General features: G+C 36.9%; 1 protein-coding gene across 1 annotated transcript in view; it reads left to right on the forward strand.

Annotated features, from left to right (window-relative positions):
- SYNE1 (spectrin repeat containing nuclear envelope protein 1) overlaps positions 1 to 24,852 on the forward strand; it is a 279,857-nt gene that overhangs the window by 243,335 nt on the left and 11,670 nt on the right. The window contains exons 128-138 of the mRNA XM_053939505.1: positions 6,672 to 6,834; positions 10,485 to 10,672; positions 12,237 to 12,387; positions 15,570 to 15,752; positions 16,165 to 16,302; positions 17,061 to 17,252; positions 18,150 to 18,480; positions 19,311 to 19,379; positions 21,301 to 21,443; positions 22,278 to 22,404; positions 23,576 to 23,787. Coding sequence (XP_053795480.1) covers positions 6,672 to 6,834; positions 10,485 to 10,672; positions 12,237 to 12,387; positions 15,570 to 15,752; positions 16,165 to 16,302; positions 17,061 to 17,252; positions 18,150 to 18,480; positions 19,311 to 19,379; positions 21,301 to 21,443; positions 22,278 to 22,404; positions 23,576 to 23,787 — 1,897 coding nt within the window. The remainder of the gene's footprint in view (positions 1 to 6,671; positions 6,835 to 10,484; positions 10,673 to 12,236; positions 12,388 to 15,569; positions 15,753 to 16,164; positions 16,303 to 17,060; positions 17,253 to 18,149; positions 18,481 to 19,310; positions 19,380 to 21,300; positions 21,444 to 22,277; positions 22,405 to 23,575; positions 23,788 to 24,852) is intronic.

Genomic DNA, 24,852 nt, shown 5'->3' on the forward strand with positions numbered 1-24,852 from the left:
TCTAAACTTAACAGTTCTATGTTTCTACAATACAGGATCAGTTGCAATCAGATTTAGTGAGCCTTGCTCTAGTAGCACCTTACTTTACATGGTGCTTAAAACTGGATGCAAATGTAGCTTTTCTAAAAATTTCTTGACAGTGGAATCAAAACAGTGGTTTTGTATTTCAAGAAGAGCAGGTCCAAAACCAAGTCTTAAGTTTTCTGACAGATCATTTTTTTCATGGATGGAGAAGAGTAACTGCAGGTAGATGTATGCACACTGGTCTTAAAGACTCTCTTTATTCAAGGTCAAAAGTATAACAGGAATTTTCAGAACTTAAAAAAATACAGGATTATTGTTTGATATGTAAAGAAAATTATGTGTTTGTTTCAACACTTTCTGTTTAGCCTTGCTACAGGCTTCCATCCATTACCAACAATAATTTTCTCACAATTTTGCACTTCATGAATTGCATAAATAGCTCTTATACTTTATAATTCACATTTCTTTGATGTAAAGACGTATGCATTAGTAATAGTTTAGTCCTCTTAGTAGCAAACGGTTTGTTTACTTTCATTGTCTTTTTTTGTCTCTTTCATATGGTTTTAGTACATTCTTGCTCTGAAATCTGTTAGCATGGGAGCAGTAAATTTTATGTAAGCAGAAGCATTCCAGTGGCTCCAGCTCCTTTAATAGTAGTTCATTTTAAAGTAATGACCACCATATATTTCATACAGAACAATTAATGAGGAAGTGTTGCATTACCATTGAGGAGCCTGCTTGGTTTCAGTGGATGGGATACATCACAAATTGTTGAACTTAAAGTATATTTGATATATTTTTATGTTATTCTTTTGAAATCCTTACTCAGAGAAATGGTCAAATAATACCTTCAGGAAGTTTCTAGCAAAAAGAGATTGCATTCAGAAACTGCAGAACACATCTTAAAATTATCTGTCTTGTCTATTCAGTATTACAGATTAGTCCCCACTACAGGGAGAGGTGAGGATTTAGGATTTTGTATCATTCTCAAGTGGGGAGACATAAGATGCAGTATTATACATTTAAGCCCTCTCATTCTGGTATCATGAAGTGTCAAGTCCTAGTTCTAAACTAATGGATGTAAAGTATTATTTACTTTTATTTCCAGATCATTTCAACTTAGCCTTCTCAACTGGCATCCTGAGCATAATTCTATGCAATTAAACATATAACTCTTTACATTCCAGTGCCCACTGAAGTGAAAAAAAATCTTGCAAACTTGCTGAAGTTTGGAAATAAATTGTGGAAAGGTTTGATGCTAGGCTATGAAAATTTTGGTTGTTCAGCTATATCTCAGGCTGGAAATCATTAAAACCCAAACTGTTGATTAATGTATGCACAAAATGCTTGTATTGATGTCTAATTACCAGTGGACAAACGGGTTGACATCCTCCAAGATAATTTTTAGAATGCTCTGGAGGCCCTTTAAAATATGTTCTTATTGGCATGTGTTTCTGTTATTCTGATATTTTGGAATTTAGAGTGTATCATATAAGATAATTTTGGCTTCATTCAGCTAGTAAAGGCATATTAGTTTTCCTAGTACTGAGAAAAAAATAAATCTTTTCACTTTCCTGATGCCTGATAGTATTAATAAATTATTAGAGCCTGCAGACTTTTCTGCAATGCTCAGTAATCCCTTGCCTGGAGCATTTTTCTTTTCCTACATCTGTGAACTAATAGTGCTGTCTTGAAAGTGCTTTAGTAATATTTTATGACATGTCCGGTCTGAAGCTTTACCTGTCAGTTTTATACTGTGTGGTGAAACTTCTCCAGTCACCTATAAAACCATATTTGTTTGTTACATTCTGTTCCCTTACTCGTTACTCTTAATTGCCCCTCCATTCAGAGAAGGTCTGAAACTTCAGAAGTGACAGCTGCAGAATTGTCTCTGCACCAGAGACTTACATTTTTTCCCTTCTAAAACCATGTAATCCTTTCAGATTAATTTTTCTGATATATCAGTCTCATTAAAAAAGTTGCCATTGTTTACAGCCAGGAAATGGTGCTATTGCTGCAACTGCTCAGGCTTTGCAAAGAAGGTTTTGTATGTGTTTTCATTCTTTCCCCTACCACTCCCAGTCCACATTCCTGGAGATCAAATCTGGCACATGTTGATGAATGCAGGTTTTATTTAGAAACATGACCACTTGTCACCATCCAGTGTCATGTTATCAAGAAACGGCTGTTAACATTTGTTTGGCATGAAACATTTTCTGTACAGTACTCCACAGCAAAGTGTGTCCCCTTTCCTCCCCCCTCCAAAAGGACAGTGTTTTCTGGCTTTGGGAGTGGAAGTTCTTCTTTTTGATACTGGAAAATTTCATGGTTGTGGTAGAAGACTTGCATGCTGTGAGGATGGCAGAGGACAACAGTGTGGATTCAGACCTCCCAGACTGTAACTGTGATATCACAAGGCAGGCAGCTATTTTTGTTTGCTTTTGATTGATACTATTCTTTCTGAAGTTTGGCTTGCTGGGAAACTAACTGAAATATTGATATGTAGATATCAGTACTATAGCTAGAAATTACTGTTTTCTGCTCAGTTGAAAAACAGTTGACAGTGATAACAGCATACTTTGTTTTACAGCTAATACTTTTGGATCCTGGAATAATTTTGTCATAGTGATGGAGACTTAGAACTAGTAAAATCTCTTAGCTGTCTGAAAGAAACTGTGGTGTGGTTTTACTGCTGTTTTCAAATAGAGAGCATGTACACACATGAGAATAAACAGACTGTATCTGTCTGCTTGTTTGTGTCATCAAAGGGGCATGACTAGAAGCAAAAGGCAGAGAAGGGAAGACGCTGTAAAGAGAATGTTTCAGACTTAACTTATCAAAGCCTGGCTGTCCTGTTCATATTAACAACTGTTTTGTAACTGCATGTAATACTTGAACTCAGCCTACATAATCTTGGATGTTTGATTCAGCTTTTCCCTTTTTTCATTATCTTTTCTGGAAGTTTAGCTGTTGTTCAGAATTCTAGAAATTCAGTCTTTGAAAGAGCAAACTGATTGAAGTAGTAAATATAACTGGCTTCACTGGTGTCCTACTACACAGTGGTACTGTACTTTGGAAAATAAATACTTTTTGACTAATAAAAAGATTATTTTAAAACTTTTCAAAGTTGATTTTAATAGTGCAACATTTTTAATTATTTCAGAGTGTTTACTTAAACTTTGTCTACTGTTGTAAGTGGATATTTTTTTTAAAAACACCTTTTCTGTTTTCTGGTGTCTACTCTATAGACTTAGCCAACATGCTCTTACTGAGTTTTTTCATGTTGCTTTTAAAGTTTAATATTAGTAAGCAGCTGTCTAAATGACTAATGCAGTAGTTATGACTGCTATATGATGCATCTTTCTGTACTTACAGAAAGGTTGTTCCCGTTTAAAGTGGAACTTAAGATTTTCCTCTTTAGTTGAATTAAATACATAAAATACTTTAAATACTTAATTTTATACTTAATTAAATAATTAATTTTAATTCCAAGTTGTTTTCCCACTGTCTTTGCCCAATGTAGAATAATAGACATTATTAATAGACCATCTGAAGTTATTGGTTTCATGGAGAACTTAAGGGAAATTAATTGGAATATGAAAATATAAGTATCATAAGCCCATTCAAAATGTTAGATGATTTTTCATCAGTAAACCATGAAAACAATTGAATTCTACTGTATTATTCTTTCTGAGAATTTAAGTATTTGTAAAATATAACACGACTGGGGTGTGTGTTTTATGAAAAACAACCTTCAAACCAACTGTGTCATGGTTCTAACCCTTTGATTTCAGTGCACAATTTTTATTATCAAGGAGAAAAGTTATCTCAAGTCTCTCACAGTACCGTGCAGTTACTGTGCTGTCTAGTGCTGCAACAAAAGCATAACATGATTACTGGAATCATTAACAAATTAAACATAATCTTGCAAGTGAAATCTCAAAACCTTAAAATTAGACTTGGCTAGGGATCCCACATACCTGATTTTAAATTTGTCTCTTAAGCAGAGCTTTTAGAGCATAAGCATTTCAGCATTTGCTTGCTGAAATTCAGAAGGAAAACTCTCAGACATATTGGATTGCATCTATTATTTGATCACAGATATGTTTTCAGTGTAGCTGGAGGCTCAATACTGTACTGCAGTTCAGTCAAAAAAAAAAATTTCGGCAGACTCAAATAAGGACTTGTTTATTTGTTTCTATTTGTACCACAGGCAATGAACCTGTTACATTAAACTCAGTATGAAAAAAAACAGTGTTAAGGGTAGACGTAGTGGGAGTACAGGAAGGAAGCTGTGGGGTTTGGGTTTGGGTTTGGTTGGAGTGTTCTTTTAGTATGTCATGCTGTTTTTCTTTCTTTCTCCGAAGTAACTTAGATCATGTGACTGAAAATAGTGGTAGTTGGCCCAGACTATTTTTTATGCTCTGGCAGGCATGTACTCCTGTGCCGTTTGCCTGAGGCAGAGGGCACTTTCTAAATGATGGACTCTTTATAGTTGCTGCAGGGAAAACGTAGATGAAATCCAGCACAGAGATTAGAGTACACACAATTGCAAACAAGGAAAGTCCTGGTCCACAGCTTGGTCTTGCAGATGATTGAGTGACATTGCTTCTCCACAGCGCTGGCATGACTTGACTCATTGTTCCCTTTCCTACTCCAGCAGGCCTGCAAAAGATTATTAGCATTGAGCCTTGAAAATATAAGCAGAAAATGGGCAGGATTTCACTCCTTTTCAATAATATTAGAGATTGAAAAGCTGTATATGACTTCTAGAAGGGTGATAACCAACTTTCTTGGTCACCCTGTGAGCAAGTTTCAGTTGGTTTAAGCCCACAAAACATTGTATGTAGAACCAGAGCTGACAAGGAGAAGGTGCCTTCAGCGGGTGTTCTCCTACCATCTCCCCAAGCCTAAATACAGGGCTGTGTTATGATACATAGCCTCATGATGAGGACTGAGGCAGTCTTACAGCATAATTGTATTGATTTCAGTCCCACCGTAGACAGATTTTCAGATTGCCCAGATTTTTTTTCCAGTTACCAGGTGGGGTTTCTTTGCAGATGAAAACCCTACAGCTATTGGTCATGATACTCCAGCAAGGAAGCTATTTGGACTGTTCTTAAGGGTTTTTAGCTATAAAGAACCATGGCTTAACCATCTGTGAGCTAAAGGGAGGGCTATAAAGAGAAGAAAATTGGAAAGATTTAACTTTTTTTTTTAAGGTGACATTAATTTCTCTGTGATTCTCTTAATGGTCATCTGCAACTACTGCTTTCAGTATGAAAGCACTTGATAAATTTACTGGTTAGTATTGTGAGAAAAATGTGAATTGCTTAATTTGAATTATGAGATAGTCAGGTAGTATTTTGTTTCTTTAACAAATCTGGCAATCTTGTCTTTTTCAACCCAGTTTAGTCAGTCTGTTCCCAACTGCACTCATCTCTTAAACCCTTCTGGTATTGAAACACTTAATTAGAAGAGCAGTAGGAATATAAAGGGAATGTTACTCAAGATTGTTTTTGGTACCACACAAACAGGGAAAAAGAGAGAGCTTAGAAAAAAATACAGAATTTACTAATAATGTATGTTATGAAACACAGGGATAGGAAGGAGAGAATTACTGAACGATAGTTTTGCAGTTCAAACAGATTGAAGGAAAAATTATTGAGGTGGGATGAAAGTTTAATTAAATTTATTCAATCTCTAAGCTTAATGCTCTCTTAATTAAAAAAACAAAACAAACAAAAAAAAAAAAAAAAACACAAACACAAATCTATTTCGTTTTTCCTGGTCATTGGTCTTCCAGGGTCAGGATTCCAAGAAAAATTCTAGTTAGAAATCACTATGCAGTTCCATTCCATTTTCATCTGTTTAAACCTGAAATAGTCCAATAACATCAACTTAAAGCAGCCTTTGGAATTCAAGAATTCTCCCCAAGTTCTGAGCTGGACTTATTGCTCTGAAACTTATTTATTCAAGGACAAGTCTTCACCCTGGAACAGGTTGATCAGGTTGATCAGAGAGGTTGCCTAGATGGCGGTCCATCCCTAGGAATGTTCAAGGTCAGGCTGGAATGGGCTCTGAACAACCTGATCTAGTTGAAGATGTCCTTGCTCATTACAGAGCAGGTGGACTAGATGGCTTTTAAAGATCCCTTTCAACCCAAATCTTCTGTGTTACTTAGTTCAGTATTTTCATGGGTGTGGAAAAGGCCTGTTCACTCAGTGCACTCTCCCACCAGTACATGCATAAGTTATGTGTACTCTAAGAAGAACAGTTGTCATCTATTAGTCAAATACACAACTAAATTACTTAGATTATTTGGGGGGTTTGATGTATGTGAGATCATTAAAAAAAAACCACCCCCCCCCAAAAAAAAAAAAAAACTTTTAACAAATATTAAAGTCAACAGATAAAGGTACATAAGTTTTGAAAATATTGTGTGGAGAACTCATCTTTTCTTAACCAGCAGCTATGAATGCAGGACTCTATGCATATATAAATATACTTCTGTTACATAATGAAGGAAGGCTTTACAGAAGAACTCACCATCTAAGTGAACTTTCTCTGAAAACTTCTGTGAAATGCATGCTTTGAAAATTTTTCTTCAGAGTGTAATTAATTCTGCCATTTCTTTTTCTTTACAGGGTAAAGAAATTGAAGGAAACCCTTGTTGCAGTGCAGCAGCTGGATAAAAACATGAGTAGTCTGAGATCTTGGCTTGCCCACATTGAGTCGGAGCTGTCCAAACCTATCGTCTATGAAACTTGTGACTCTGAGGAGATACAAAGGAAGCTAAATGAGCAGCAGGTAAAATACAACACACCTGATAAGGTGAACAGTGACATGGGGAGAGCCAAAGTAGAGTGTTCTTGGGCTGCCCATACCCAGTTCAGTTGAGAGGGCATGAGGCAAAATGCTTAAATATCAAGGCAAGTGGTACTTACTGTGTCACTTATAGAGCCTTCTGCTGGCCTTGACATCGAATCCACCAGGAGCTGATTGACATTTCCAAGAAAGGTAAGGCACCAAGAGATGTAACCTGAACGAGTTATTGCAATTGTTTTCCTTTGGGGCTTGTGGTTTTTGTTTGTTTGAATTGTTGAACTGTCTGTACCCAGAGGCAAAACTGACACCTATTAGACCTTGCAAATTTTGCAAATGCTTGAAAATTACTATTTTTAGCCACCTTTCTAACTCAGTTTTATTTTGCAGCTTGTTTGAGAGTCACTTTGCACGCAAAGATGCATGAGCTATACATGTGAAGTTACAATTGGTTGGTTTATACTACACAAAGCCTTTATGCAGTGCTAGATTAAAATATGTAGAAAAATGTGAATTCAGCCAGTTTTTGGCATTGAAAGTAATGCTACTTCTAAGATGATTTACTATACTTTCTCCTTCCTATTACACTTTGCTGCCCAGTGCAATTTTACCTAGAAACACATTGCTGGAGAGAACTGCTATTCTTTGTGTTCCTGTTGGTTATTTATTGGAAAAAATACCTTTCTGTTTCGCACTGGAGAGGAGTTAGATGTTCTCCTGGGTCCTTTCTCCAGAGGAGAAAGAAATGCGTGGGAAGAGGAAAGACAGGATATTTTGTGGATAATTTATGAAGAGTACAAATGGACATTTTGCTCCTTTAAGCTGAGGGTAGAACTGAGAGCCAAGAACTCCTTCAGAGATTTTTCCGGCTCCTCAACTGATTTGCTACTGCTCTGTTCAGGATTACTTATTAATATTTTATATGGAATTTACATAGGGATAATAATTTATAACACAGAAGTGTCACTAATGAATGGTGTTTCTAAGACAATAAAATGCTGGGAAGGACTAAACATTGCTACCAACAAAGTAGGCAGTTGGGATTATTTACTAGAATCCCTATGCAGACATCCCATCCAATCCCAACCTCTTCTTGGGGGATTTATTTTGGGTACAGAGACTGGTATATCTCTGCCTTCCACTGGTTCCTTCTGGTGACATCATGCAGTGATACTCTGTAGAAGTGAGAGTGGTTTAGTTTAAACTCTAAAGGGGAGAAATAGAGGTGAATCTTACCATGGGTGGATGCCATATTTGGAAACATGGTGATGATTTGATATGATAACAATACATGACATGGTTATAATAGTTTTAAAACCCACCCACTTTCAATGCATGGCAACTAGTATTTTTATTAGTTGGAGCTATATCACTATCCACCACACTTCAGAAGGCTACTTTATCAAATACTTCGTTCCCTGTCTCTTCTGTTAGTGACTTTGTGTTCTTTTCCATTTTTGATCTTCCACTGAGGTCATGTTATCTTCCCAGTTGTTCATATGCAAAGTTAGGTTAAAGGTGTTATGTTGTGAAAGAGGAGAGACAAATTCTATTTATGAAATCTATTTCTCAGCCTCTACTTCAGCCAGCATCACTTTTGCAGATTGCTAGTCTCTAGTGAAATTAAAAATGCAGTTGATTCTGGATATCCTGGGGGAAGGTAGGGTAACTTCAGTGCAGTGTTTTCCTGGAGTAATGAACTTCATTTAAAGGATTACTTGTTTGTTTATTTTCTCAATCTCCTACCTCTTGAAATGTGAAAAAATTATGTTTGCTTCTGGGCAAAAAAAAAGAGGTTGTATATGGGTGACAGCAGTGCATAAAAGTGACATTCCTTTGTGAACTAACCAAAGGCTTAATGTTCTCTAATAAACATAATAAATTTTAAAATCTAGGAAATAAATATTAGACTATGAAGAAGAAATAGTCTAGACACTGCTTGTGGAAATGTTCTGTAGGTGAATCAAAAAAGTGTAATTCTTATGAATGCACAGGACCCATAATTCTCACTACTGCTTTACTCCAAAACATTAGAAAGGAGATCATGTTACCTGTACTTACTTAACCTCAAGTCTCATAGCTGTCTGGAGTGTGTGTTTCATAAAGGGCGACATCTGATTATAGTATCCACCCTTCTATAATAGTTCAGGGCAGATAGAAAGAAAAATAAGCATTTTGACATCACAATAAAAGTATTTTTCAGGCAAGTGACGTGAGAAGGCCATTGGTGAGGAAGAAGAGATTGTGATTTTCCACTCAATGTTCTAAACTAGATGTTTACAAAATAACTTTCTAGTTGAAAAGATGAAGTAGGTGACTTTATCAAGTGAAAGCCAAGTTATTACAAACAACCAAAACAAGAGATTAGTATAGAATCACCTTGTTGTATTTCAAATTTCCTGAGTTTTTAAATTCAACATTTGGACCTCATTTCCTGCTGGAAGACATTTTCATGTCGCTAGCTGTAAGAAAAGTTCCTGTAGTTAGAGGAACTAGAGGAAGTTACACCTTAAATATGTGTAGACACAGCGTATTGACATAGTACTTCCCTTTGCATACCATAGTTTACTTCAATAGCAAAATTATGGAGCAGTTTATCTCTACTCATCCTCAAGCTGCCACATTCTCCTACATAAACATCCACATCTCTAATTGTCCTATTGGTTCCTGTCTTCATCTGAATCAGAATTGAACCTAGTATTCTAGATGCAATACAGCACTTTTTGATGCAGTTACATTATTATTTCTTTGTCACAATTGGAATTAGGTTGTCTTGGCTTTGTTATTGTCCATACTGATTTTTCCATATAATCTTCTGATGATTTATCAAAAATGTAGACAAAATTCAAGCAGAGTTCCTTTTCATTGCACTGATCCAACAGCAACAGCCAATTACTTCCATGGTTTGTCTTAACTTTAATCTGGAGATCAAAACTAACATTATCATCAGTGTAGAACAAACCAAGAAACTGTCAGGAAAAATAATGCTGATGACAAATGCTAAGACAGTGTGAGTGCATTTTCTTTAGGTGTCTGGAATTTTTGTTTTCTATTTTCAATGAAAATACTATAGAACTGGAAACTTGAAGGAAGAAAAATCTCTTACACGTGCACTGCTCAACATGCGCTGCTGTGCCAATCTCCATGTCAAACATGCCTGGAGCTATCTCACATGGAGAGCTATCTCACATGGAGAGCAGCATGTTAATGAAGAGTCCCTCTGCCAAACCCTTGCAGTACATAAGAATGTACTTCCTTGTCACACTTCTTTTACTAACATCTGCTTTAAATTCTCTGTGATAATGGGAAAAGGCTGAGAATAATTTAATGGTGATGTTGGTTAAATGTGTGTGAAAGATGCTCAGCTGAGCATGCAGAGCTCTGGCAGTTTGTCCCAGTTAATGGTTTGGTGTTTGTAGTCCCTGGGAGAGCTGTGCATGCTGCCAGGTTCTCCTGGGCCTCATTGATAACATTGCATCACCACTTGTGTAGATGCACTCTCTTAATTGGTATTACCGGATGTTTTACTTCTCTTTGCAAGCTCTTTTTCTTTTTTTAAATGAGTGGAAGATAAATATATTTGCATGAATGCATGTTTATCAATTTCTCTTAAGAACTAATCTCTTTACCTGCAGGAACTCCAGAGGGACATAGAGAAACACAGCACTGGCGTGGCATCTGTTCTCAATCTTTGTGAAGTACTTCTTCATGACTGTGATGCTTGTGCCACAGAAGCAGAGTGTGACTCTATCCAGCAAGCTACACGCAATCTGGACAGAAAGTGGAGAAATATTTGTGCAATGTCAATGGAAAGGCGACTTAAGTAAGTCTAAAACACCTACAGATTAATATTTCCTTCTGTAGGCAGAAATACAGGATGGGATGTATATTATATGGTTGCAGAGTGTAAGGTTCAGAAAAAGATCATACACTGAGTAGAAGCCAATACCTAGTATGCCTCTATGAAAAAGATTAAATTTTGGGTTGCACATGCCTTTATACAAAGTACAGATAACAATCATTAAATTTCACTCACAAGTCCTTTAATAGAATTATTTATTATTTCCCATGCTTTGTAGATACGATGAGAGAGAAACTAGAGAAAGTTTAGATGATAGCAATGACTCCAAGAGATGTAGAAAACGTGACCTAAAAGGGAGGTTTTAACACTTTAATTTACACAAGAACTACTGAGATTGTTGGAAAACTCATTATTGAATGAGAGAAATGTTATTCTAGGTATTAGGGATTTATATGTAGCCAGTTTTCCTCAGTACTTTCTCTTATATCTGACTTTGTTCATATGGAAGAATTTTATGACTGAGCACTTATATGGAATTTCTTCACCTCTCCTCCTTAGCTGTGCTGAGCAAATGAGGGCCACAGCACCCAGGATTCTTGGGTGTAGTCTGGGTAACTGCACATGCTTAGACCATAATATCCCGAAGATTCATTGCTTTCTATTCCCAAACAGGATAGCTTGATGATTTCAACAGCAATAATGATATTAAGTTAATGATGTGGGGCAGTGCTATGTACTATGTGCTGACTTAGTAATGAGACATGTTTACAGATTTAAACGCCTATATTTTCTTTAAGATATTTTTTTTAACTTTGTAAGTTATGAAGCTTATTTCTGTAATGTTTATACAGTCATATAAAAAACTCCAGGATGAATTTGATGTTTCAAAATGCTGAATTGAACTTTTTGTGATCTTTCATTTTGTGGGATATTCTTAATGTATGTAGTAGTGTCTTGTTTATTTTTTGCAAAACATTTATTGCCTTAAGGTGTGAATCTACATCCATAGATTCTTAGTATGTACTTAGAACTACATTTATAAGTTCTCTCTTTGACATGGTTTGTCATGAACATACATGGGCTTTCATAACTTTGTATCCAACACATCAATACAGAACTATTTTAAATTAATGTGGAACTATTTTACTTTCTTAGAATGTGCACATTATGCTTTGGTGGATTTGTACTGGTACGTTAACTGAGCTATCAGTATTTAAGATCTTTATTGTACTAGAAAGTTATTTGTATTAAAGAGCAGCTTTACTGATGTCACTGGCACTGCATTTCAGAAGTCATTTAGTGTGTGCTCAGCTTTTTAGAGCTCCTATTACAAACATAAAACGTTTTTTTATACTGATTCCAAAATTAGATGCATTAAAAAAAAGCCTTCATCCTATTCTAGCTCAGTCTGGAATGAGCCAGGCTTCCCTGTGGTCTTTTTATCAGTCTGGCTGGCTGAGTTAGATTATTAGTCAGTTATTGTCTGGTGCAGTGCTAGTTTGCTGTTGCAGATGACAGGTTAAAGTTCTGTAGGTCAGCTGGCCATCAGTCAAAGCATTCTCTAATTTTCCGTTATCTGTTGCAGAATTGAAGAGACCTGGCGACTATGGCAAAAATTTTTGGATGACTACTCTAGATTTGAAGAGTGGCTAAAAACCTCTGAAAGGACAGCTGCTTTCCCAAGCTCCTCTGGTGTTCTTTACACTGTTGCTAAGGAAGAGCTGAAGAAATTTGAGGTGATTTATAGTGGTTGAAATTCAATACCTACTGATCACATTGCGGCAGCCAGCTGGTGTTCTTCCTTCCCATAACTAAGTTACGGCAGAGATGCCGTATTAATAAAGTGGAGTTGAGGATTTTGTAGCTGTCTTCAGTAGCAAGTTCCTAAGATAAAAAGACCGTGGAAAATGGCAACTGGAAGTTTGTTCACCAAAACCAAATTCCTCACTTTTATATTTCTGGAATTTTTTAGTGTGTCCAGTCAGTTGAGTTCCAGAGTCTTCCTAAATCTCCCTTCACCAAGTTCCTCTTCGAATGCATGCTGCATGTTCTTGCTTTTGCTTTGATTTTTATCTCTCCTCTTCTTTCCATAACTTTCTGAAGCCAGCTCTCCGAAGTCTCTTGTATAATGCAGAATATCCCCGCTTTGGATCCTTATACATGAAATTCATGTTCATGCAAATATTGTTGTGTCCACATAGCATTCCCTGTGACTTAAAAAAGCTCAGCATGCTTCAAAACTGACAAGCTGTCCCATTGGTCAGTGCTTAGGAGCTTGTTACATGACTCCGTTGTGTCCACTGCGATGTGGGGGCTTGTCTCATAGTTACAAGGGATTGTAAACCTGTGTGTAAAGCACACACACACGTTGCCTGGTGAGTCACAGAGGAAAATGTTTTGCCTGGACTCATATCTGCAAAGGCTGTGTCAAGATGGGAGAGAAGAAAGAGAACAAATTATTTAGGCAATTCCATAAACATTCACACACTGTAAAGTATTTGCTGTGAAGAAGAAATGCAAATTTTAAACAATGTCTAAGCACAGTTGATAGGTTTTGGTTTAATGCTTAAATCAAAAACATACACTGTGAAGTGTTGTGTTCTATAATTGACAATCACATTTAGGAATGTATTGGCCAGGTTTTGGTTTCAGACAGACTTCATTAGGCCAGACTTCATTATGGCCAGGTAGATTGCCATATTATAGAAATGTTTGCTTCCTGGACACAAACGCTCTGCCTCAGAGCTCTTTCCCATTGTACCTCTATGTGGTGATCAGGATTTAAATCTCTTATTTAGTAAGTGTCTGTATGAGAAGCCAAGTATATGACAAGTATATTGACTCTTTGATTTTTACAGCTGAATTGACTTTGCCCAAAGTCTGTTTCATTGAACCTCAGTTGTTATGATAACCTTTCCTCTGCAGCAGACTTGTGGATTTTTTACTGTCTGTAGAGTGTCAGCAGGAATAAGATGCAAGGAGAACAGTGTATCCTCTTAAAAAGCCTCCTTTCCCTGTAGTTTGGTTCTTTCTCATTTTTCCTTCTGTTTTTTCTTTTTTTTTTTCTCCTGAGCATCTGATTTCTTTGCCTACCAAATAGCAGGAGGGCAATGTGGTATTCAAATCCAGTGGCATTCATCAGCTTTACTGTAAATTCAGTATGAAGTCAGCCACTTAAAAATACTAATGGAAGCAGGTTTCTGCTTTAACTAGGCTTTTTTTCTATTTTCTTCTCCATATCTGCACTTTAATTTAAAAAAACAACACATAACAAAAAGACCTCATCATATAGGAACCTTTCAGTTCATGAGCACAGAGGTCAGAGATGGCTCTCACTGACTTCACTGTACAAAAACAAACTCCTTGCTCTCCAGTAGTTTATGAAGAAATTAAAAGAGGTAATAGGAAAGAATGCAACAGATGAATTCTTGGGTAGCTGAGATGAAAACATGGAAGGCAAATAAACAGCTGTTCTTTTGCTGGAGAAGGCTTGGTAACAGGTGAAACAGCAGCTGCACACTTTTAGATTTCATGATCCTAGTAAATACAGTCAGAATTGTGCCTCTAATATAGGAATACTTGTGCAATTTTATATTAATTCAGTTCTACTGATCATTTCACAATAGCTGCAAGTGCATTTGTTCTTTTTTGGCTGTCCCCTACCTAGTTTGATGGCCGTTCAATGAAGAGAATAATTATGTTGAGAGGACTCTACAGAATCTTATCTTTTTTCCAACCAGTTCCTCTACTTTCTTCTCTGGTACTACAGCAAAAATGTGCTTATCTCATTATAGCTTTGAATGGTGCAGTATGAAGTGTATATATTTTTACATAGCAAACTCACGAGTTTAATTAAAATTTCTCTACAGAAGTATATAACCTATCCCAGTTCTACAGTCCTTATTAAGGGAGGTGTCTAGTTTCGGAAGAGATTTACTGTTTTATTGCATTATGAGGAATATCAGACAGCAAGTTTGTAGAACTACAGTGGGATCCAAACCCTACTTGTATTCAAAAGAGAGCTGGTGAAATTTAGGTTTTTAGGTCTTCCTTTGATGTGATGTGACAAGATAAAAACAAGTAGATTTTTGAAAAAAATATTCTGTGTTGTTGATAGTAGTAGTAATAGAAGTATAAATTCAGTAATTTCTTTACAAGGTACTTCCTCCAAGCTTCATGATTGCTAGTCACAACATAAAAGCCATGGGTTAAGTCACCTGTGCACCTCAGCTGTATCACTGTGGTTCTTGTAAAAGCAGAGCAAGCACCTAAAGTACATGGTGCAAACATTTGCCCAGAAATAAGTTGACATAGATATTTGTGACATTTTCTTTTCTGTGAATATTTTAAGACAAAACTTATTTGCACACCAGCATGCTAAATATAAAGAGATGTCTCATTTAGTATCATGTTTCAGAATAAACAGTTGCTCAAATCTCTTCAATGTTTGCATTTCAGCAAATTCAATATGTGTAAAGAAATCCAATGAAGCCACAGGAATCTTGGATTTCTGTTACTTTTTTTTTTTTAAAGAAGAGTTTCATGTTCGTTGTTTGTACTTCTGTTCTCAAATACAGAAGCATATAATTTCACAGAAAGAAGAGCTAGTTTTCTTATACTGATTTTGCCTTTGTAATGGATATTCATGTTGCAATTTCTTATTCAGTGAACCGTGTCAGTTTTATGAACTTTTTGGGTTTTTTTGGAGGGGTTTTTGTTTTTTTGGTTTTGCTTTTTTTAATCAGAAGACAGCATCTCTATAGGGCAGCCCTCAGGAGATATCTCCAACTCATGGAATTTATTGGCTTACATAAGTCAGAGTGCAGAAGAAGGGTCAAAATAAGGCAAGAGATCTATATATGTATCCTGATTTCAGTAATTAAAATTCTGAAGGTGTCTTTTGTTCATACTGCTTTAGGCTTTCCAGAGACAAGTGCACGAAAGCCTGACTCAGCTGGAGCTGATCAATAAGCAATATCGGCGCCTGGCACGGGAGAACCGCACTGACTCCAATGGCAGCCTCAAGCAGATGGTTCATGAGGGGAACCAGAGATGGGACAATTTACAAAAGCGAGTTACCTCCATCCTACGCAGGCTAAAAGTATTTTTCCATTTTTAAGACTTCAATTTCACTACTCTAATTATGAATCAAGGGTACTTCAGCAGCTTTCAGTATAATGCATTTGCACAGTGGTTTTGAGGGGATTTCTACATTTGGAAGAGGAAGGAAGCTCATCAGTTCACTTAGTCCAAAGTAAACAAATAGATTGTAGGCAAATGCTTGGTGACATCAAACACCATATTCCCCATGGAAGATGACTTTCATAGGTCAGCTAATTGCAGCTCTCAATGGTGTTATCTCTAAAGGAACCTCAGAAAGCATGTAGGAAATGAAAGAAGAAGGTGTACTGAGTTTAAATTGGGTTTGATGGGGATGAAGGTAATTTTCCTACTAATGCTGAGGGTTTTCATATTTCTGGTCATTTCATGCTACTCAATTTTCCACCCTCCAGCATTTTATTGGCCAGCGGGAGGAGTTTGAAACAGCACGTGACAGCATCCTGGTATGGCTAACAGAGATGGACCTGCAGCTGACCAACATTGAGCATTTCTCAGAGTGTGATGTCCAAGCAAAGATAAAGCAACTCAAGGTAAAGAATGATAGTTACATGAAGAATGTAAAGAATGGGTAGTTACAGAAGGAGGGATGAAAGAAGGGAGGGGGGAAAAATCATGCATAGTGGGAAAAGAATTTTAAGAAACTTTATGCAGAAATGCAGCCTGATATGGTTCCTTTACTTGCAAGCCAAGACTTCAACCTCAAAAGTTATGAGTTATGTCAGATTCCAATATGTACTTTTCTATCAAAATAGAAAATCTTTGATCTGTGAAAAATATGAAAAGAAAAACCAGAGATGATAGTGTACTTTCCCACATCAAAATAGGAAATATTAGTAAAAAATATTTATGTAAGGTTTCCATTATTGCTAATACCTAATAATTACTACATTTCTCAACCATTTCTGCATCAGAAAGCTCCTTATCTGGGGAGAACAATACCAAATGTCACATTATCCAAAATTTCACTGTACTAGGTTTAGCATCTCTGTTCATTCTAGACATTTGATCATTGACATGGCTTGTTTAGAGAAGAGATTTCTTTCCAAATTCAACAAGTAAGGAATGAGATGGTAAACCATGAAGTATCACTGGTTTTGGCTTGAAAGACTGTGGAACACTAAATTTAATTTAATTGCTCATTGTTGCTCATGACAAGAGTATTTGGCACAATCCATGTTTGTTACCCACACCATTCGTTCTATAAAGCTCTTAATACTTGCATCTTTAATTACCCAGATTGTCTTCATGTTGATTTTGTTGATAAAGAATGAGCTTTTCTTTTACGCAGGCTTTCCAGCAAGAAATTTCCCTGAACAACAACAAAATTGAGCAGATAATTGTGCAAGGTGAGCAACTCATTGAGAAAAGTGAGCCCCTGGATGCAGCTGTGATTGAAGAAGAACTAGATGAGCTGCGTCGTTACTGCCAAGAGGTCTTCGGGCGTGTGGAGCGCTATCACAAGAAACTTATCCGCCTTCCTGTGTGTATATTTACATATTATTTTATTCGTTTGGTCTATTGCCAATTTACAAATATGAGAATGAGGAAAGACGTTGAAATGAAACCTAAGTAACTTTCCAAATATCCTGTGGTTAAATTTTGTTGCAACGCTGACCATCTGCCTCCCTTCCATTACATGCTATTTGTGTCCTGTTCAGAGAGCAAGGTGATGAAATCTGGAATTTCTGGAAATCATAATGAAAATGCATGCCAGTTGGAGATTTATAAAACTTTATTCATGGGAGTAGCACTGTGGTACTGGTCATAAGAACATCTCCCTGCATTGTCAGATAGTTTGACTGGCAGCTTAGTGAATTGATGTTTTTTAAAAACATAATGATAAAATTATTTTACTCATCAGAAGAGTAGAAGTTTGTCTCTAAAATTGAACACAAGCTCAAAAGTGGAAAAGGAAAACAAAAGGAGAAAGTGAAAGGAAAACAATTTTTGGTGCCTCACGTCCTACTGAATGAAAGGAACAAAAAAAATACAGGGGTTTCAAAATATGAAATAACATAGTAAGAGCAATACTCATGATAAAGATCACTTACACTTTCTATTAATTGTTTCCAGATGTTTTTCTAACTTAATATTTGCATTGAAGTAACATCAGTAAAAGTATGGAGGTATTTGCCTTATGTGAGACTTTATGTGCCTCAAGTAATTAAAATGAGCTGGGACTTTGATCTTCTTTGTTGTTTTGGTTTTTTAATACCTTAATAATAATAGTGAAAGGAAGGTGCAAAAGGAAATGTGCAAAATTAAAACCCCACCAGTGTGCCTGTCACCTAATGCTACTTTATTTCACTGACCCAAGGTGACCATGCAGTGCGCCTGCACGTTTCACTGATCGCTTCTGTTTGCATTATGCTTCTAGCTAACAGATGACGAGCACGACCTCTCAGACAGAGAGGTGGATCTGGATGAATCAGCAGATCTCTCTGACATACGCTGGCATGACAAATCTGCGGACAGCGTTCTCTCCCCGCACCCCTCTTCCAACCTTTCGCTGCCTCTTTCCCAGCCACTGAGGAGCGAGCGATCGGGGCGAGATACCCCTGCGAGCGTGGACTCCATCCCCCTGGAGTGGGATCATGACTACGACCTCAGCAGGGACCTGGAGACAGCCGTTTCACGGGCACTGCACTCAGAAGAAGACGAAGGACAAGAAAAAGACTTCTACCTGAGAGGAGCAGCTGGCATAACAGGTATGGTGGCAGACTGAGTACTCTGTTTTCTCTGAGTAAAAAAAAGGCAAATGTTTTATGTGTGATTGTGTGGCCAAGATTCTCATGGAAAAGTACTTTAAATAGCCCCTGATGACTTTAAATAGAGTTTCCTAAGTGATCTCAGTGGCCCTCTGGCCTTAGAGACAGTGATGGAGATTCCTGGATGATGACAGCCTTGGAAAATGGCAGAGGCGTACATGATACGGCAGGGAATTGGCTGTGTATTTGTGCATGAGGCCTGCCAGATGGGATATGTCATCTGTAACAGCCCTGTGTCCTAAGTTATTCCGACTAGAAGAAACTATACTGGATATGGCAAAAAGTACAGAACAAACTAATGAAGAAATGCTGTGGAAGAGACCCACAGAGAAAATCATCAAGTGTTTAAGTAAATCCTAACTCTGCCCTGATACAGGCAAGACTCCAGCAAATGAGTGTTTAGTCTGAGGTGGGGTCTTGGGTCTTGTTCTCCAGTGAAGATAGAAATCCTTTCTAAGTGTTTGTGCTTTGTGTAATAAATCTTAACAAGTGAGAGTGCCCAAATGGAGCTAGCTGCTAGTGTATTTTACTCTGATCTTGTGGCTGTCTTTTGCTTTCCAGGTCATTGCTCTGGGAATAGTCAGGTTTGCGTGGATCTTAAGAGACTTTATAGCAGCCTCCCTGTGTTTGTGTCTTCATCGTTTTCCTTCTCCAGAGAAAATGTTTGCTATTGGAACAATTTACTTAATCCATCCCATGAAAAGGACTCCTGCTGTAAGGAGACAGCCATTGCTGAGCCATCAATTCAGATTGTGCTTTTATTTTTTCAGATGTAGAGATCCCTGAAACTCTTGAGGCCTATGTAACACTCACAGAAAACACCCTCAAAAATATCTCTGGTAGGCATCATAAAAGACTAAGCATAGCCAGATGCAAATACCATGGTGCACAAACATAACTTCTTTCTCTTCTAGCATCTGCTATATTTTCACAACTTACAAGATAAATATTTCTTACATGGCAGCATTGGCATATTAACTTAGAAGTATCCTCCTGCTTTACTACTGCACTTAAAGGTACCCTTGGGGGCATGGATGAAACAATGATGTCTGAAGATTAGCTCTCTCACCTTGGCTAACTAAACTAAACTGATCCTGATCTTATTGATCTTTTTTCTCTGGTGTCCATCAACCAGACTTAATACATTGTTGCATCTTAGCAGAAGGAGAAGGTCTAGAACAATACCTAATTTTTCAGATTTGCATTTTATTTTTTTTAACACAGCCACATCTTGGATTATTGCGCAGATATAAACTTTTAGCTGTTGTTTCATGTGATCAAAATGTCAAGTTGAGGTACTGTCTTTATCTTAGACTCATATTGGAAAATTATTTTCTTTTCTCATTGCGCAAGATTAAACCTTCTGTGTCATTTTTTTGATGACTCTCTTGGAGGAAATAGATGCATTTGCAAATACTTTTTCTCATTATTTCACAGTTTTCTTCTTTTTAAATAATGACTTTATTGCAAAAAGCAAACAATTAAAATCTTAGTGTCTGTGACACAAGCCTGAGGTTCACTATCCATTTCTATTTACTCCCCAAATTAGTGGAATAATGTTATTGATTAAGGGTATAAGTAATGCAGTACTTATGGAAGAAATGTATTTTGTTTTCTGATCCATGAAATTTTTTTTAAAGTAATGAGCAAAAAACAATGTTGAGCCCTTTTCCTGTCCATTTGGGGTGAGGTGGTGAAAAAATATGAAAAAAGATTAATCATCCAAGAGGCTCAATTTTCTGTAATTCAGTGGACAGAAGGCTTTCCTTCTCTATTCATGTTTTTAATTGTGTCTTTATGAATAAATTCAAGCTGTCTTTGTAAACAGATGGAAATTGGGCATGGTGATAGAATATGGATAAGAAGGATCTCATGTGGTCCTCTAGGCTGGAATCTGCTTCACATTAGCATTGTCTGTAGCTAATTTCTATCACAGAATTCAGCTGACCCCTATAAGGAAACTACAAGTTAGTCCTTCTTCAAAAACATTGATACTGGTTCCCAATAGCTTGAATAATTCCATCTTTCAAATGTGTTAAGCATGATCTTTGTCAAGTACATAATTGGAAAAATGCTGTAAATTTTGCTGCTTAGTGTGGTTGCCCAAAGCAGTCATGGACTACTTGCTGCAGGCCTCCATGATGTCCAGTCATCTATGGATTTTGACAGTATGATTATAACAATTATCATTTAGCATTTGTATGCCACTTTTAGTCTCTAAAATTGTATATAAATAGGATCCTTTCATGGAGATGCAAATTCTGCTGTTTTTTAGTGGGGAGAAATAAAACAAAGAGAAATTAAGCTACCAAATTTTTACATGGATTTATATCATAAAAATGGAGATTTGGGTTGCAGGGTTTTATTTGACAGTGGTTGTGAAAGGGAGCAAGGTGTTTCCCAAAATCAGTGAGGTTAGAGTATGCTATGCTGAGAACTTTCTGTTTCAAAAAAAGACAAGGCATTCAATATTGGGGAAAAGTCACTTCAGAATAATTTGCAAGCCTACTTTAAACTGTGGGCTCTTCTATAGTATTCTTTTGGCAAGCTTGTTCATTGGTGTCATCTTTTGCTAACAGTCTCTAATGTAACTAGATATCACTTAGCTTTGACATTGTACCGCTCATACTGCTGCTGCCACTTTTCTCCTTCACTGCCTAATCTAAACAGTATTCCCAATATCTATTCTGCCTGGGCAAGGAAAAAAAAGAAATTTGGAAAAGTTGGGGTGACAGTCCCTCTTCTTTGGTATTGATACAGGTGAACCGGGTGCCCTGGAAGCACGTATCCGACAGCTGGACAAGGCCTTAGACACCAGTCGCTTCCAGATACAGCAAACAGAAAACATCATCCGTAGCAAGACACCTACAGGACCAGAACTGGATTCCACTTACAAAGGATATGTGCGTGTGTTTTGGAGCAGATATACACTCCAAGCTTAGCTTAGCTTAGCCATTGAAGGAAATGCAGCTGCTTCAGCAGAGCAATTAGTTGTGACTGCTTCTCAGACTCACTTGTGTGGTTACTACCCTTAACCACATGCTATTGTTTATGTTATTAGTGTGTTTACAATAGCATTAGAGGAACATGACTCTGAGGAATTTATTTTCCTTTTACATTTTTGCAGATGTCTAGAAGTACTTTCTCACACATGCTTTTATCCATCTAACGATCATATCCTTGTTTGAAATTCCTCTGGTTTTAAAAGCATGTTTTATAGCTTCAGGCACAGTATTCATCTTGCTAATGAATTATAAGCATGCATCATATAAGCAAAGTTACATGTATGGAATCCCTGATTAAAAAGCTTTTACAGAGAGATTTTCTGAAAGATAAATCTCTCTCAAAGCCATTCAAATAATTTCATTAAGGACAGGATTTAAAAATCATCTGCCTGCATGCATGGTAATATTTCCACATTTAAGTTAATTTTCTTTATCAACCTTCTAGTGTCTTGCCATAGTGTCTTAAAATTTAGAAAAGATGGCAACTAAGACATCTAGAACGATTTGGCATAATGGTGCTAAGTTATTTCTGTGTAACTTATGGTTTAAGCCTTTATCATCTGCATATACTTTTTTGTAGTATCAGCGCAGATCGCTAAAATAATAGACCTTTTTCTTCACACTTGTACTTAGTTCCGGAAATTTCTGGAAGTTGCATTGTAATTCTCACTGTCCATCCAATTAGTCCTGTACAGTGCATATTGAAAAGGAATATTTTGTTTCTTAACACAGATGAAACTTCTAGGTGAATGTAGTGGAAGCATAGACTCAGTAAGAAGGCTTGGATATAAACTGAAGGAGGAAGAAGAAAAATTTTCAGGACTCATTAACATGAACAGTACTGAAACACAAACAGCTGGTAAGTAACATGTAGTTCATTTGATGAGCAGCAATTATGGAAAGCAGCACACATGCAAAGCTTTTCTCAATAAACACTTGGTATTATTTTCTGACATATATATTTACATGACTGTCTGTTACCATGTTCTGTTTAATATTTTTTAATAGTGATAGTAAGGAATAGTAAGTATTCCTTGTGTATGCTGTATGAAGAGTTTAGGCATACAAGTCCATTTTAAGAACCCCTTCATATCATGAGGTATAACCCTAAGCCTTTCAGGAGCTCCCTGTGGATACAATGTTGTTTTTTTTTTTTTAAGATTTCCCATGAAAAAGGTTGCTTATATTGGTGTTCAAAGCACCTAGGCCAGCATTTGTGTCTTCTAATATTAGCTTTCACCTCTATTATCTGCCTACAGTAAAGAAATTTATTTTCACCTGATAGAAGTATTCAGTATTCAGCCAGAAGTATTCTGGCTAATTTTAAACATCAGCTGTAGAACAAGAGGCATTGGATTGTGAAAACATGGATTCCCAGAGACTATTAAAGGCATCATCTCCATTCTTAGCTTGATATGATAAGCTACCCATATAGTCTCTTTTATTTTTTTGTGGGCTCTTATTTGTAAATTTTAAGTTGACGGAGTGATACAACTTGTCCTTCCGCCTTAGCATTTCAAGAAAACTAGCAAGAAATAGCCCCTTATTTATTTCTCTCTAGTGCAGGTGTTTATCTAATGCATCAGTAGTAGCTAAGGCAAATGTAGTGAGGTGTGACCATTAAACAGTGATAGGCACAACTACCAATGAAAATAATAAATATCTGGTCACTTAGATATATTAATATTTTTTTGTCTGGTTTGCACTTGTCTGGTAATTTAATATGTCATTTTTTGCCAGCATAACCTGTTTTAGAGACCTGCATGTATCAGCTTAATTCTGCTCATAGAAGTCTGACATTAAAAAGCAATAAAATTGCCTGTTGACTGGGATCATGCAGGTTCTTCATTCTTTCCCTCCAACATCACTTTCTTCAATCTAACTTAGTTTTTACAGTGATTAGTGTTTGTGGCTTAGGCTTTTTATGGAGCATCTTTTTGTCCTGAACAGCATTCAGTTTGTGCAATTGTGTGTGTGTGAAGCTAGTGGGTTTTTTTGGCTTTTGTTGAATTTGGTGTTTGTAATTCCAGGTGTAATTGAAAGATGGGAATTAATCCAGGCTCAAGCTCTAAGCAAGGAGCTGAGGATGAAGCAGAACCTTCAGCAATGGCAGCAGTTCAACTCTGACCTTAATAGCATCTGGGCTTGGTTGGGAGAAACTGAAGAGGAACTGGAGAAGCTCCACCACCTTGATCTCAGCACTGACATACAAACTATTGAGCTCAGGATTAAAAAACTGAAAGTGAGTTTTATTTCTCTGTTCCATGAGTTACCTTCTAAAACTGAGTGCAACAGGTATGTTGAAGAGGTTGCCAATAATTGCAGCTGGTTTTCTCCACATAGTGGGCTGCTGCTGGTAAAGTAACTGGGAAAGTAATTTTCTGAATCACCTTTTGGAAGGAAAATGTACCAGTGGCTATCCAAATGAAGTTTTGGAATAGTAGTTCTGTGGCAATTCTGTAATTCCAGAATGTACAGATAACTCCTGATGTCACCCAAACTGATGAAATTTTTAAAAAGTGCCAAGTTAGATCAATTCTCTCCTACTCAAATTGGTAACAAAATAGCTGGTTCAAAAGAATGCCTTGTTGAGACATTACTACTTGGTGTGGAGGAATGAGAAGGAGTCCAAAGGTGTTGTAACCTACCCCATGTCACCAGTGCAACATCGGAAAAATTTGATGCCACTTTGCAACATTCCTTTTCTTCTTCTGTCATCACAGGTGCATCAAAGTCTGAATGTTACTTTTTCATCTCTCTTGTGTATTCCACAGCTATAAAGATCTGCAAATGTGGTGGTCCACAACTTCACATTCAGTTACTAGTATCTTACAAGCATGGGCATGAAAATATGTGACCCAATGTCAAAATGCACTGTGCTTCATGCCAGGGATGAGGTGAACAGATAGTAGAGGCTGTTTCCGGCGGTGATCCATGTGAAGCATGTCAATGCTCATCTTCACTGTAATCCAAATACAGCTGCCATAAGTATTGCAAAGGTTGCTGTGACATCGTGCTTTTAAGCAAATGCTGTAAAGTAGGTGGAAAATGGGAGATTTCATGAGAATTCTGCTCTTATCTCACCATCTCTTTGAAAGCCCATTAGTACCCTCCAAACCAACAGAGGTGGGGTTTCTTTTGTGTCTTCCAATATAAACAAATCAGAGTTTTTATACAAGTTGTGCTTCTATAAATTTAAGTTCTTTATACTCTTTGTATGTTTTTGTTTCTCTCAGTAAAAGATTTTATTTTAAAATACTGATGACAACAGATTCCACTTGAAAATACGTTGGTTTTCATGTTTATC

Source organism: Vidua chalybeata, chromosome 3 (assembly GCF_026979565.1).
Source record: "Vidua chalybeata isolate OUT-0048 chromosome 3, bVidCha1 merged haplotype, whole genome shotgun sequence".
Taxonomy (NCBI): domain Eukaryota; kingdom Metazoa; phylum Chordata; class Aves; order Passeriformes; family Viduidae; genus Vidua; species Vidua chalybeata.